This window comes from Plasmodium gonderi (assembly GCF_002157705.1).
Source record: "Plasmodium gonderi DNA, contig: Chr13, whole genome shotgun sequence".
In the NCBI taxonomy this organism is placed as follows: Eukaryota; Apicomplexa; class Aconoidasida; order Haemosporida; family Plasmodiidae; genus Plasmodium; species Plasmodium gonderi.
The window spans coordinates 2,322,183-2,334,401 of record NW_021628938.1 but is presented as its reverse complement, the minus strand read 5'-3'; the positions used below and the strand labels follow the sequence as shown (position 1 = coordinate 2,334,401).

Genomic DNA, 12,219 nt, shown 5'->3' with positions numbered 1-12,219 from the left:
ATGTGCCCATCATATATACAACCCCACCTGGCATTTCCTGCTTTATTTTTTTATTTTTTTTTTTTTTATAATTTTTTTAACCTTTTAATTTTTTAGCATTTTTATTTTTTAATTTTTAATATTTAAAATATTTTATATTTTTTTTTTTATTTTTTTTTTTTTTTTTTTTTTTTTTTTTTCTTTATTGTATTTATTTTATTCATTTATTTCTATTTTATTTTTTTATTTTTCATTTATTATTTTTTTTTTTTTTTTTACATTCTGTACCTTAGCTGCTTATCGACAATTCATTCACCTCTACATAAGGGGCATAATTTCCTTATCGCTTCGGGAACAATTCTAAAAATTAATAGGCTATTTATTTATGCGGCATTTCCTTATATCGTTTTTGTTATTACACATCAATAAAGTTATTAGTTGACACATCCATTGGCTCATTCGTCGATTGAATGGGTACACCGTTTGAATGGGTACATCGTTTGAATGATATAACAACTTACTGATTCATCCATTAAATGATTTCACTTTTTTTTTCCCTTTTCTACGACCACATAAGAGAAAGACCGTTCCTCAAGAAAGAATAGGCAATTTTTTATTGAAAATTTACTCCCAATTTTCATTCTATCATTTTTTAACCCTTTAAACCAATCTATCATTAAAAATGCAATAACTGACAATTCCCCTTACCTCCTTGTCTTCATGGTTTCGTGTTTTTGTTAATTTTACAAAAGCATATTATACCAGCTCTGTATGCAAAGGAAAAAAAATAAAATAATAAACAAAAGTTACACAAAATGGATGAAGAGGACAAAATTAAAAATATTTATTTGAGCCTGAAAAATAAAAACAGGAGAGAGTGGGCTGAAATGATGCAACAATTGACAAAGGACCAGAAAAGAAGATTAATCTTTTACATAAAGAAGAAAAATAAAAATTCTCGTAAGTTGCAAACCAGGCGACATGTATGCATATACACATTTGTCTTTTATTTTATACCATTCGTTTTGTGTTATATATCCTTTGTTTTCTATTATATATCATTTGTTTTTTATTCTTTTGTCTAACTGTAACTCAGATGATACATCTCCATCCTGGAGCAAGCACAGCTCCCGTCTGTTGTTATTACATTATTATTAAATTCCTCACCCCATGCTACTTCTTTTTTTTTTTTTTTTTTTTTTTTTTTTTTCCTTCATCACAGTCAACAAGATCAATAATATTAAAGCTGAAAAAAATATCGAAAAGACCAAAACCAAAAATAGTATCCAACATCGCCAACAAATTCTAATTGATTACTCGAACGTAAGAAAAATTTCTCATGTGCTATATTGCAAATATGAGGAAATTAAAAAAAAAAAAAATAAAATAATAATAATAATAATAATAATAATAATAATAATAATAATAATAATAAAACTTCTATGTGTGGGACCCCAAAAGATATATTTCACAAAATTTCACACGAAAATTACATTGTTAGATACGAACTCATAAATCTGATAAACGCTAGCTAGACATGACGCTCCCTTTTCTCTCAACCTCATAACCAATTCAGGTAAATTACGACTTAAATTTAAAAAATTATATAGCCAGAATTTTGCGTATTTATAAATTGAAAGATAATTTCGATTTTGTGAAGGGACTCCATTTATACATGAACATCCTGTGCCATGTTATATTTAAAAAATTTTCATTCGAATATAAAAAGAAAGAGGCGATAAATAAAAACCTTCTAATATTTCTAAAGAATCTCTTCCCCTTTGAATTTCAAAAATTTCAAGAAATATATAATATGAGATGGAACAAAGACTTTAGCACATGTAAAAATGTTCCTCATCAAAATGAGATTACCACAAATGCGACCCCTATGAATGTTACCATGGATGAAGAGGAACCACAAAAGGGGAAACAAATACAACCTCATTCAATGAGTAATTCCCAATATAGGACCAACAAAAAGGATGAACAGCATCTGCAGGATCAACCGCATCTACATGATCAACCGCATCTACAGGATCAACATCCAGCTAACAGCAACCCTTTGGATATAGCGAACCACAGTTATGCCAGTATGGATGAAGATACACACAATAATTGTACATCTTCCCCAGGTTTTCCAACAATTTCCTCAACGATTAAGGATGGAGTGTCGGTACAGAGTATTACGAAAGAAAACACAACTAATGATAAAAGAATCATGTCAAGCAATAATCTGAACGTATTAGTAAAAAAGGAGCTGGAGGATCCAGATTATAACAAATGCAATACGAAGAAAGAAGAAAAGACAGGAGGAGGAAATATAGAAGAGTACATTAATAAAAATGTTAAGAAAGAATTTTCATTTTATGAACTTTGCAAAAATAGAGACATGAACAAAATTTTAAAAAATTTATACGATGAAAAAAGATTTGATTATAGAATACGATTTAGAAGTATTTTATCAACAAGTTTAAATAATCTTGAATATAAAAAATATTGTGATCAAAGAGAAAAATTATTTAAATATAAAAAAAAAAATTTTATTAAATGGCTAGCTCAGTTTACTAATATCAATTCATTAGATCTTTACATTGTCAATTTTTTTATTTTTTTATTTCTAGATAGATTATATTTAATTGTTGAGACATACATACGACTTAACTATTACAACGTGGTTAAATCTCCTATATCGTCCAACGAATATTTGTTCGATACCGTTGATGATTTTCAGAATTTTACACACTTGTTAAATTGTCTTACCAGCATATCCTCATGCAAGAGTGAGAATGGTGGAGGAACAGTTTCTTATGACTCTAATAAAGCAATCGGAACAGCTGCAATTACCAGGACATGTACTGATAACGAGAAGAAGACGACACCCCCAGTGGGAAAACAAGAATCAGAAATATTCAATGAGGAATACGATAACATTGTGAAGGAAAATTTACAGAATTTTTTCCTTTCCTTAGATTTAATATACAGCATAGATATACATAACTTTAAAATAATAAACAAAATAATCTTCGAAAAATTAATAAAAGTAGATCTTTCCTCACATGTAAACGAAACGAACATTTATAGCCTCATTCAGTTTGATGAAAAGAAAAACATTAGCCCATGGAAGACCTTCACTCATTTCACCTTGATGCAGAACAGGTACCCCACAGCACGAGAAAGAGGAAATGTCGAAAAAGTGTGCGTATGTATGTAGTGCATATGTATGTAGTGCGTATGTATGTAGAGCGTATGTATGTAGAGCGTATGTATGTAGTTCATATCTATGTAATGCATGTGTATGCATGTATATATACTCCCTCCTGGATAATGAAAACGTAAAATGCATTTCGTACGACGAGGGGTAACTTTTGAGAACAGACCATGCATACTAATTTTTCAATGAAACACACTCCTTTTTCTTTTTTACACAATGTAGGAATTTAAAACTGCCAAAATTTGATTGCTTTTCCATTTTTTTAATTGTTCGTTTCAAATATTATTTGGACGAGTTCAAACAATATGCCAATATTGACTATATTTACAAAACGGTAGAAGAGGAATACTATCAAATTGAAAAATATTTGAAATCTAAAAATAGTAATGAAGAAGGACAGTATATCGAAATGACTAACGAAAATTTTGCGAATGATGAAAACAATGCAACTGCTACTGAACATGGTCATAACAACGAAAACGAATTTGAATATAATCATTTAATTCCACTTTATCAGGGACTTCACAAAGAACTGAAAAAGGTACGTATTCATCATTTTGAATGTAGAGGGTCTTATTCGCTGTTTTAAGAAGTGTATACATGCAGTGCGTGTTCTTATACTATAATCGTGATGTCTATTTTGTTTCGTTGGATGTTGTTAAACCAAGGTGATGTCTCTTTTGCTTCGCCTAAGTTTGAGTTATATAAGCATGTTCCTCTCGGCAAGCACGCATCATCTGAATGGATTTAAAAAAGCATCACAAATTATACAAAAATTTTAAATAATTTCACAACAGTTTTGTAATAACATTATATATATATATATATATATATATGTATGTATGTATGTATGTATGTATGTATGTATGTATGTATGTATGTATGTATGTATGTATGTATGTATGTATGTATGTATGTTTTTTCCCCTGTTTCAGGTAAATGAGTACATACGATTCTACGGGAACCTACTATCATTTGTAAGCTTCATTGAGAAGTATTCCAATAGTAGCCCATCCAAAAATATTGTGAAGTTAGAACAAGAGGAAGAGAAGGTAGATTATTTTGATCACTCCTTTTTTGTAGCTTCGGATTTAAAGGATAATGTAAAGAAGGAGTAGTGAGTAGAATATTTTTCCTCTCTTCGATATCATTCCCTCGTTGTATTTAGCTTTTTACGAATTTCTATTTCTTGTTCTATTTTTTTCCACATCCCTATCCGATATGTGCCCCAACTGAATGTATTTTATTACTTCATATTTATAAAAAATATTACTTAATTTAAATTCGTTATGCGTATCTAACCAGAAAAATCTATTTTTCTATTTCCCCCAATTTTTTTTAGTTTTCCAATTGCTTACTCAGACATATTTTTTTTTTTTTTTACGTTTTTCTCACGTCTATTCTTCTTTGCATTTCGCATATTTTGCTCCCCAGTATTTTCAATTATGCGTGCCGAATTTTTCTGATGCATTTTTCATCTCCTTTTATTTATTTATTTTATTTTATTTTTTTTTTTTTGTGTGTGGAAAACTGGGGTATGCAAATCAGGTGTATGATTAGTGAACCAAGAACGAGCAACGCTACTTGCAATATTATGCACGGGTCACTCGGATTTTATATTCATACATATACATGCATATACATATATATACATATATATATATATATATACATGCATATACATATATATATACATACGAAAGAGCATTTGTAAAGGTGAAAATATATGCAAACCTTCAATCATTTCAATCATATCAATTAAAAACGAGTTTGCTAGAAAGAGCTTTAAAAAAGAGTTTAAAAAAAAAAAAAAAAAAAAAGTTTCAAAAGATTCACTTCCCTCTTTGGAAGCATTGTTTAAAAAAAGTGCCATTTGCATAAGAAGATTACAAACACACAATTACAAAAAAAAAATGAGGATCCATATTAACCACTTCTACAAAACTAGACAGAAAAAATAGCAGAATCAAGTATACCTCTAATCAGTATTATACACTTCATATGCTACCATATGGCATGATATCTCTTTATCCATATCTGTGTGCCGACTTTATTTTTCGTTCAAGTTATCTCCTAAAAGTGAGGAAAGAAATTTTTAAATTTCAAACAAGACAGGTAGAAAACAAAACAAAATACAAACGTGATGCAGGTATATGGAGAAGCGAATAAACAAAGGAATGCTAAAGGTAGCATCTTACTATGAACTTTGAAATACTTCTCTCGGTAATAATGAATTTTTCTCTTTTTTATTTTGGATTTTTTCAGTAAGGACCAGAATTTATCCTCCTGCAAGTAAAAACAAAAAAAAAAAAAAAAAAAATTAAATCATTTAAATCATTTATATTACGGGGAATAAATACTGTAATGCAGGGTTGCGCCTTTTTTTTTTTTTCTATCATTATTGTTCTTTTCTTTTCAATTATGTTATGTTATGTTATGTTATGTTCTTTTTTTTTTTTTTTTTTTTTTTTTTTTTTTTTTTTTTTTTTTTTTTTTTTTTTTTTTTTTTTTTTTTTTTTTGTGTGTGTGTGTGTGCATGTCCTGCACCATGTTCATCACCTGGATGTGCGTGTTAAATGAAAACGCAGATAAATTCTTTATGACAATGTCTACATTTTCCACGTGATGGAATTTGTTAAAATATGAGAAGATGCATAAAATGGTCTGCGAGAAACAAATGAGGGAAATGGAAATTGGGTACACATCAAAATGGGGTAAGAGGCACAGGGGTAATGAGCCAAATGAGGAAAAAGTGAGGCAAAGACTTTCACACGGATAATTAAACCACATAACATAAAATAAAGTAAAAACTTTGTTATGTGACAAAATCGAATAATCAACAAACTGTCCCAACAAGCCTTGAATCTCCAAAAGGGAAAAACACCCATTCAACTATTCAAGGGATGTGCAAAATGTTGGGAATGCAAGAAATGCACTTCATATGCATAAGAACATAAAGATGAAATTACCTCGTAGATTATTTTTTCATTAAAAAGGTAAATGTCAAATAAGCGAATGAAAATGTGGAAGGGGAGGCACCTGTGAGAGGGAAAGATGGCATGATTGCAAACTCATTTTAAAAAATGGACATCAGTTAATGACTAAGTGGTGAAATGTGGGAACTAGCTCGAGGGGCTTTCAATAGAGATGCCTCGATAAATGTTCTCATGAAAGATGTATATTATATATACATACACGTACTCAGCATATGTGCACAGCGTAATATACATTTTTCTTACGTTAGGAAAATGGTGTAGATCCATTGAATGAAGATATTATCTATGTTGTATTGCTTAACAATCTCTTTGTATATTTCAATGTTCTGTTTTGTTAATATTTCCTTGATAATATACGTGTAAACTTTTATTTCGCTGTTGTTGAAGCTGTACAAATTATAAATGTCTTTTCGCTCCTATGAAAAAAGATAAAAAAAAGGGAGGGGAAGGAACAAAACAGTGTCAAATATTATTACATAAAAAATAAAACAGAAGAAAACCATGTCAAATATTATTACACAAAAAATAAAACAGAAGAAAACCGTGTCAAATATTATTACACAATAAATAAAAGAGCAAAAATAACATTAAGCATAGATGTAATGTGGATGACGTCCCATTTACCATAAAATTTGCAAAATGCACAAAAGCCTTTTCCAGGTTGCAGTACAGAAGAAACACAAGGGCAATGTAGGACATTCCTTGCACATAACTGAAATGGGGGAAAGGAAGATGAAGAAGGTGTGTTGTTGTGAGTGTATCTACATTTGTATGCATCAATATTCGCATCTGTACATATTAATATGCGCACATGCATGTACATATTGTACTTATCTCTACTTTTTAGTGCCCCGGTTTGTATACACGTTCATCTTGTATTTTTTTTTTTTTTTTTTTTTCTTTCTTTTTTGGCCCGTGTCTGAAGGCCCTCCTCCCCTCTGGCATTACCCTAACTCCGGTTTAAATACGACATACATCTGCAGCAATGTGTTCAGCTTTGTCTTCGTCTCTGCCATGTCAAGATTCAGCAGAAAGGTGTCTGTGCTTATGTTGTATTTTTTAAAATACTCTTGATTCTTTTTTATTATATACAAGGTTCTGTCTAAATCTATCAATATCTGATAAAAAAATTTCTGAAAAGAGAATCGTTGAAATAGGTTCAGTCCAGCATTGGAACTATCCTCATCATTACGTTGTATGTTATTCTGTACCTCTCTCTGCGTATTTTTTTCTTCCTCTTTTATGTTCTCTTTTATGTCCTCTTTTATGTCCCCTTCTTCTTCATCCTTATTTTCGTTTTTTCCCTTCAACTGTTCCATCATATACTTCTCCTTCTGCTGTTTGTCCTCTTTCCCCACTTCTTGATTCATCCCAGCAGATTCATTCTTAGTATTACTAAAACTATCATTGTCATGTGTGATAATTTCCTTCTTTTCATTTATTTCATTATTTCCTTTCACTCTAGAACAACTAGGATCACCGTTCTTCATGGTTTCATCATAAGGAGTTGCACGAACTGATTCTATTACACCAAGATTACCATTTCGTAAGGTAATTAAAGACTTAAAATATCTGGAAACATGGTTATGATACTGTTTATTATTAGTATAAACATAGGACTGTATAAAGTTCGTATTTTTAATCAATATTTGAACAAAATAATCTGTTATATTCAATTTATTAATAATGTTCATTTCCCAAAAATAAGTTTTTATCACATATGGCATATAGTTACTAATCATAAGATCGATTAGTGTTTTTTTTTTTTTTTCGTTGTTGATTAGGGGTATTATATCTTCATACCACAATGTGATTGCCGTTATTTCTTCAAAGTTTACTGATTTTTCATTACACTCTTTTTCGTTCTCCACTTTTCCACCTTTTTCATAAATCACATTATCTCCCCTTGACATGTTTGAAAACAAATTCCTCTCGTTACTACCACTGTCTATATCTGAGTTTTCTCTCTTCATATAATGACTTCCCTCCGTGGCACAAACTGCCTCGGTACTATTATTATGATTATTACAATTATGTCTATCATTATGTCTATCATTATGTCTACCATTATGTCTACCATTATGTCTATCATTATGTCTACCATTATGTCTATCATTATGTCTACCATTATGTCTATCATTATGTCTACCATTATGTCTATCATTATGTTTACCGTTATGTCTATCATTATTGCTACTAGCATTACGGCCGCTATTATCCACATTATTGTCAATACTATACGTATTGTCCTCCCTTTCGGACAAATCTGAGTCCTCATTATCACTTAGAGGCAGTTTCACATATTCATTTTTACTTTCATACATACGCTCATTATTGCAGATAGTGTTCATTTCCACCTCTGAATGTCCAACACCATCGCTGTTGTTCATCACCTCCCATTTGAGGTATGGATTTTTTTTATTTTTATATGTGTAATTACTGTTCTTCGTACAGATATATCCTTCCATGCCTTTTGTACTACTTACAACTCTTTTCTCGTTGTTTTCTATTTCTTCATCCTTCGTAACAGTAGCATAGGACGAAGTTTCTGTAGATGCTCTCCCTATTCTTTCCCCAGTTGGTATATCCAGAAAATCCTCCTGGCTTTTTTTTTTTTTTTTTTTATTGAAAAAATTTAAAAAATAATTATTGTTAACAAACTTTTTACCACTAATTTTGTTTTTGTCATTCATGTGACTACTGCCAAATAAATCTTCTCTACTTTTTATTAAAAGTTTTTGCATCTCAATTATCTTTTTCAAATTTTTAATTTCATTCTGCAAACCTTTATTCACTTGTAGCAATTCGACATACAATTCATGGTATATCACATTATGGCTATATTCATATGCATTTTCTGGAATTTTCTTTTCATTTTCCCTCCAATTTGTTTTGTTCACCTTAATTGAAAAGGGAAATATTTCTTTTTCATTTCTCTCTCCAGTTATGTTAGTACATTTTGATAATTCCTTTTCACCATCCACTCTTTCTTCATCCAAGACTTCACGTTTTCTTCTCGTTGGACTGTGCAATGAAGTTTCTCCTTCGATGGAGTTTTCCATTTTAGGAGAAATTTCCCACTTTCGTAACGCACCCCACTTTGATGGTCTCTTCTCTCCCCATGTGGCTAGTTCGGGGTGCCATGTTTCATGGTTCTCCTTAGTACTATGAGACATTATTTCTTTCCTAGATTCAGCTAATCCATTGTCACTGCCGAATTCATCCCCAGACGACACGACTTTTTTCCCTTGTACATTAACAGAAGAAGAATCACTACGAATTCGTCCACTTGTAGTATGAAAATCTATCTTCTTTATATCCTGGATTTCTTCATGTGATGTACACAGTCCTTCTCTTAACTGCGAATCTGTAAAAATATTCTTATGATCAAATATATTGTCATTTAAATTTGCCATTATACTTTCTGAAAAATTTATATTTTTTTCAATTGTGTCATCATATACACTACTACTACTACTACTACTTGGACTACGACTATGACTACTACTACCTAAGTCATCCTTACTTTTAACCATTACTTCATTTTTGGGACTCAAGGATATCTCTTTCTTCTGTTTTATAGTTTCTTCTCTTTTGACAACAACATATGCTTTGCTTCCTCCTTCTTCCTTTAAATGCATGATTTTATATGGGATATAATTTATGTCACATGCATGTTTCCTCTTAGAGCTCCTATTCGTACTCGCTCTTCTTCTTAACTGTATTCTCTTTCGTATTTTATTTCGTTTTTCTCGTTACCTTTTTTTTTTTTTTTTTTTTTTACTTTTTTTATTTTTTTTTTTTTTTTTTTTTTTTTTTTTTTGGCACATTTTTTCAAAATAACATATCATTCGCAAGGTAACAATTAACCCGTGGCAAGAGAGAAAAAAAATAAAAAAAAAAAAAAAAAAAAAAAAGCATTCAAGTTTAGCAAAAAAAAAAAAAAAAACTAGTCACATTTTTAAACCTACATAAAGGGTGCTGGGGTGATATCCTCAGACATATTGTTGTAAAATGGGATAAATGTCGTAGCACTTATACTGCTGGCTTATTCGTCATATTGTTTGATGTCGGTAATTGTGTCCATATCCAGCCTGTGCACAATCTGTTAATCTCGTTTTGTATGTAACAAACAATCAAATTCTAGTTCCTCCTCATATCCCCGCGTTCATTTTTACTTATTTGTTTCATCTTACCTTAAAGACCATCCATCTTTTCACTACATACAATCATAGAAGTGTAAATATAAATATATATATTTCTTTTCTATCTCCTTGTGTGCTATTCTTATGCAAATATATGCATCACAAGTGTGTTCACACATTATTGATTCACTTCAAAATATAACAGTTACCTAACCATTTAACAGTTCTTTTCATTGAACTGTGTTTTTTTTTTTTTTTTTTTTTTTTTTTGCAAATTTCTAAAAAAAAAAATAAAGTTGAAACACTGTTAATTGCATACACTTGGACGTTAAAATAAATTAGGCTCTTTTCCCTAATCAAATAGGAAAAGTGTGTAAAAAAAAAAAGAAAAAAATTCTTATTGGGGTATAGCACAAAATGCTACATATGCAAAATATATTTTTTTTTTTCATCTGACTCCTTGTCAGGAAATAGATAATTAAAAATTCCGTGAGATAAATTTATTCGAATAAGAATCCTCACGAATGCAAGCAGAAAAGAGAAATCAGAAAAAAAAAAAAAAAAAAATTAACAGACTTATGAGAACAAATCCAATCATTTCAACTCGGTACAAGGGGAAAAACAAAAACACAAATAATCTGAACGCAAGGAACAGCAAATCGGAAGGTTATACAACTGAAGGATAAAAAAACACCAGGCCACAAACCATGTCGCATAATAAAAGCACGGAAAACCTTGGAGCTTCATGTGAATATTACTACTTTTATATATTCTTCAAAAACCAATGCATTTATAGCATCGACCTGAAAAATGATGAAAGAGAAAAAACCAATTCAACAAGCAAAAGTGAAAAGGAAAAACTTTTGTTGGGATCTATATATGCCCTTAATTATCTTTGCTTTAATATACAGCCAAACAAAAAATTTAAAAATTTGTACAAATCTCATCATGATGTTAATAAAAATATGAATCAAAATTTTAAAACACACAATCATAACATTATCAACACACAGAATAATCTCCATGTTGGGAATTTTAATTCATTCAACACTCCATTCTACAAATTGCATTACTTCGAAACCCTAACTGGTTATACTTAACGGAGTGTGAGCTACCAGTCTTCAGTACTAAGTTCTTAGTGCCAGACGTCAGCTAAAACATTTACCCAGAGACTTTACCGACGATCCTGTCGCATATGTCTCCACTCCTATCCTAATTTACATCCCTCATAACAGTTCATTTCTTTCCATATCTCCCCCCCCCATTTTGTAGCCTACAAGTTCATTATAATTACGCATAAGAATACGCCCAATTTGTCCAGTCTTTTAAGAGATATTTACAAGACAATTTTCCTCGATTTAATTATACTGAACCCGGTTTACAATGTATGTAAGACGTACACACATGCACAGGCACATACACATGCACAGGCACATACACATGCACAGGCACATACACACGCACAGGCACATACACACGCACAGGCACATACACACGCACAGGCACATACACACGCACAGGCACATACACACGCACATATACAATCATATGTACTCATTCACACACACACACACGTACATGTTTTTATTTGTTCGCATGAATACACTTGCCCATTTACTGAATAATTTTATTATTTTTTTTTTTTTTTTATCCAGATCGGAGATGAAATACAGGACAAATTATTTGACGAGAAAATAATTAACCGAATTAGGAGCCTCACATCAACATAGGTATGTTTCCCCTCCTCTACACCCATTTGGTGACAGCAAACTGGTGGTATATTTGTTTTGTTTGCCTTCGACGCACATGCATATATATATATATATATATATATTCTTGTACACATATACACGTGTACTCATGTACGCATGCACGAATAACCCAGCAA

General features: G+C 30.9%; 3 protein-coding genes across 3 annotated transcripts; 2 read left to right on the top strand and 1 right to left on the bottom strand.

The window, feature by feature from the left end:
* Positions 1–794: 794 nt before the first annotated feature.
* PGO_134360 (hypothetical protein, conserved) lies at positions 795–4,308 on the top strand (the record flags this gene model as incomplete). Its single annotated transcript, XM_028689952.1, has 5 exons — positions 795–939; positions 1,202–1,302; positions 1,556–3,135; positions 3,413–3,731; positions 4,126–4,308. The coding sequence occupies 5 exons, from the start codon at positions 795–797 to the stop codon at positions 4,306–4,308; spliced, it is 2,328 nt and encodes a 775-aa protein (XP_028545753.1).
* A 932-nt stretch (positions 4,309–5,240) lies between these two features.
* On the bottom strand, positions 5,241–9,827 carry PGO_134350 (GTPase-activating protein; the record flags this gene model as incomplete). The annotated part of the gene is made up of 7 exons (XM_028689951.1): positions 5,241–5,263; positions 5,389–5,476; positions 5,750–5,854; positions 6,160–6,229; positions 6,430–6,602; positions 6,811–6,898; positions 7,135–9,827. 7 exons carry the CDS (start codon positions 9,825–9,827, stop codon positions 5,241–5,243), a joined length of 3,240 nt encoding a protein of 1,079 aa, XP_028545752.1.
* Positions 9,828–11,038: 1,211 nt separating this feature from the next.
* Positions 11,039–12,061, top strand: PGO_134340 (trafficking protein particle complex subunit 1; the record flags this gene model as incomplete). Its single annotated transcript, XM_028689950.1, has 3 exons — positions 11,039–11,420; positions 11,604–11,716; positions 11,987–12,061. The coding sequence occupies 3 exons, from the start codon at positions 11,039–11,041 to the stop codon at positions 12,059–12,061; spliced, it is 570 nt and encodes a 189-aa protein (XP_028545751.1).
* Positions 12,062–12,219: the final 158 nt, after the last annotated feature.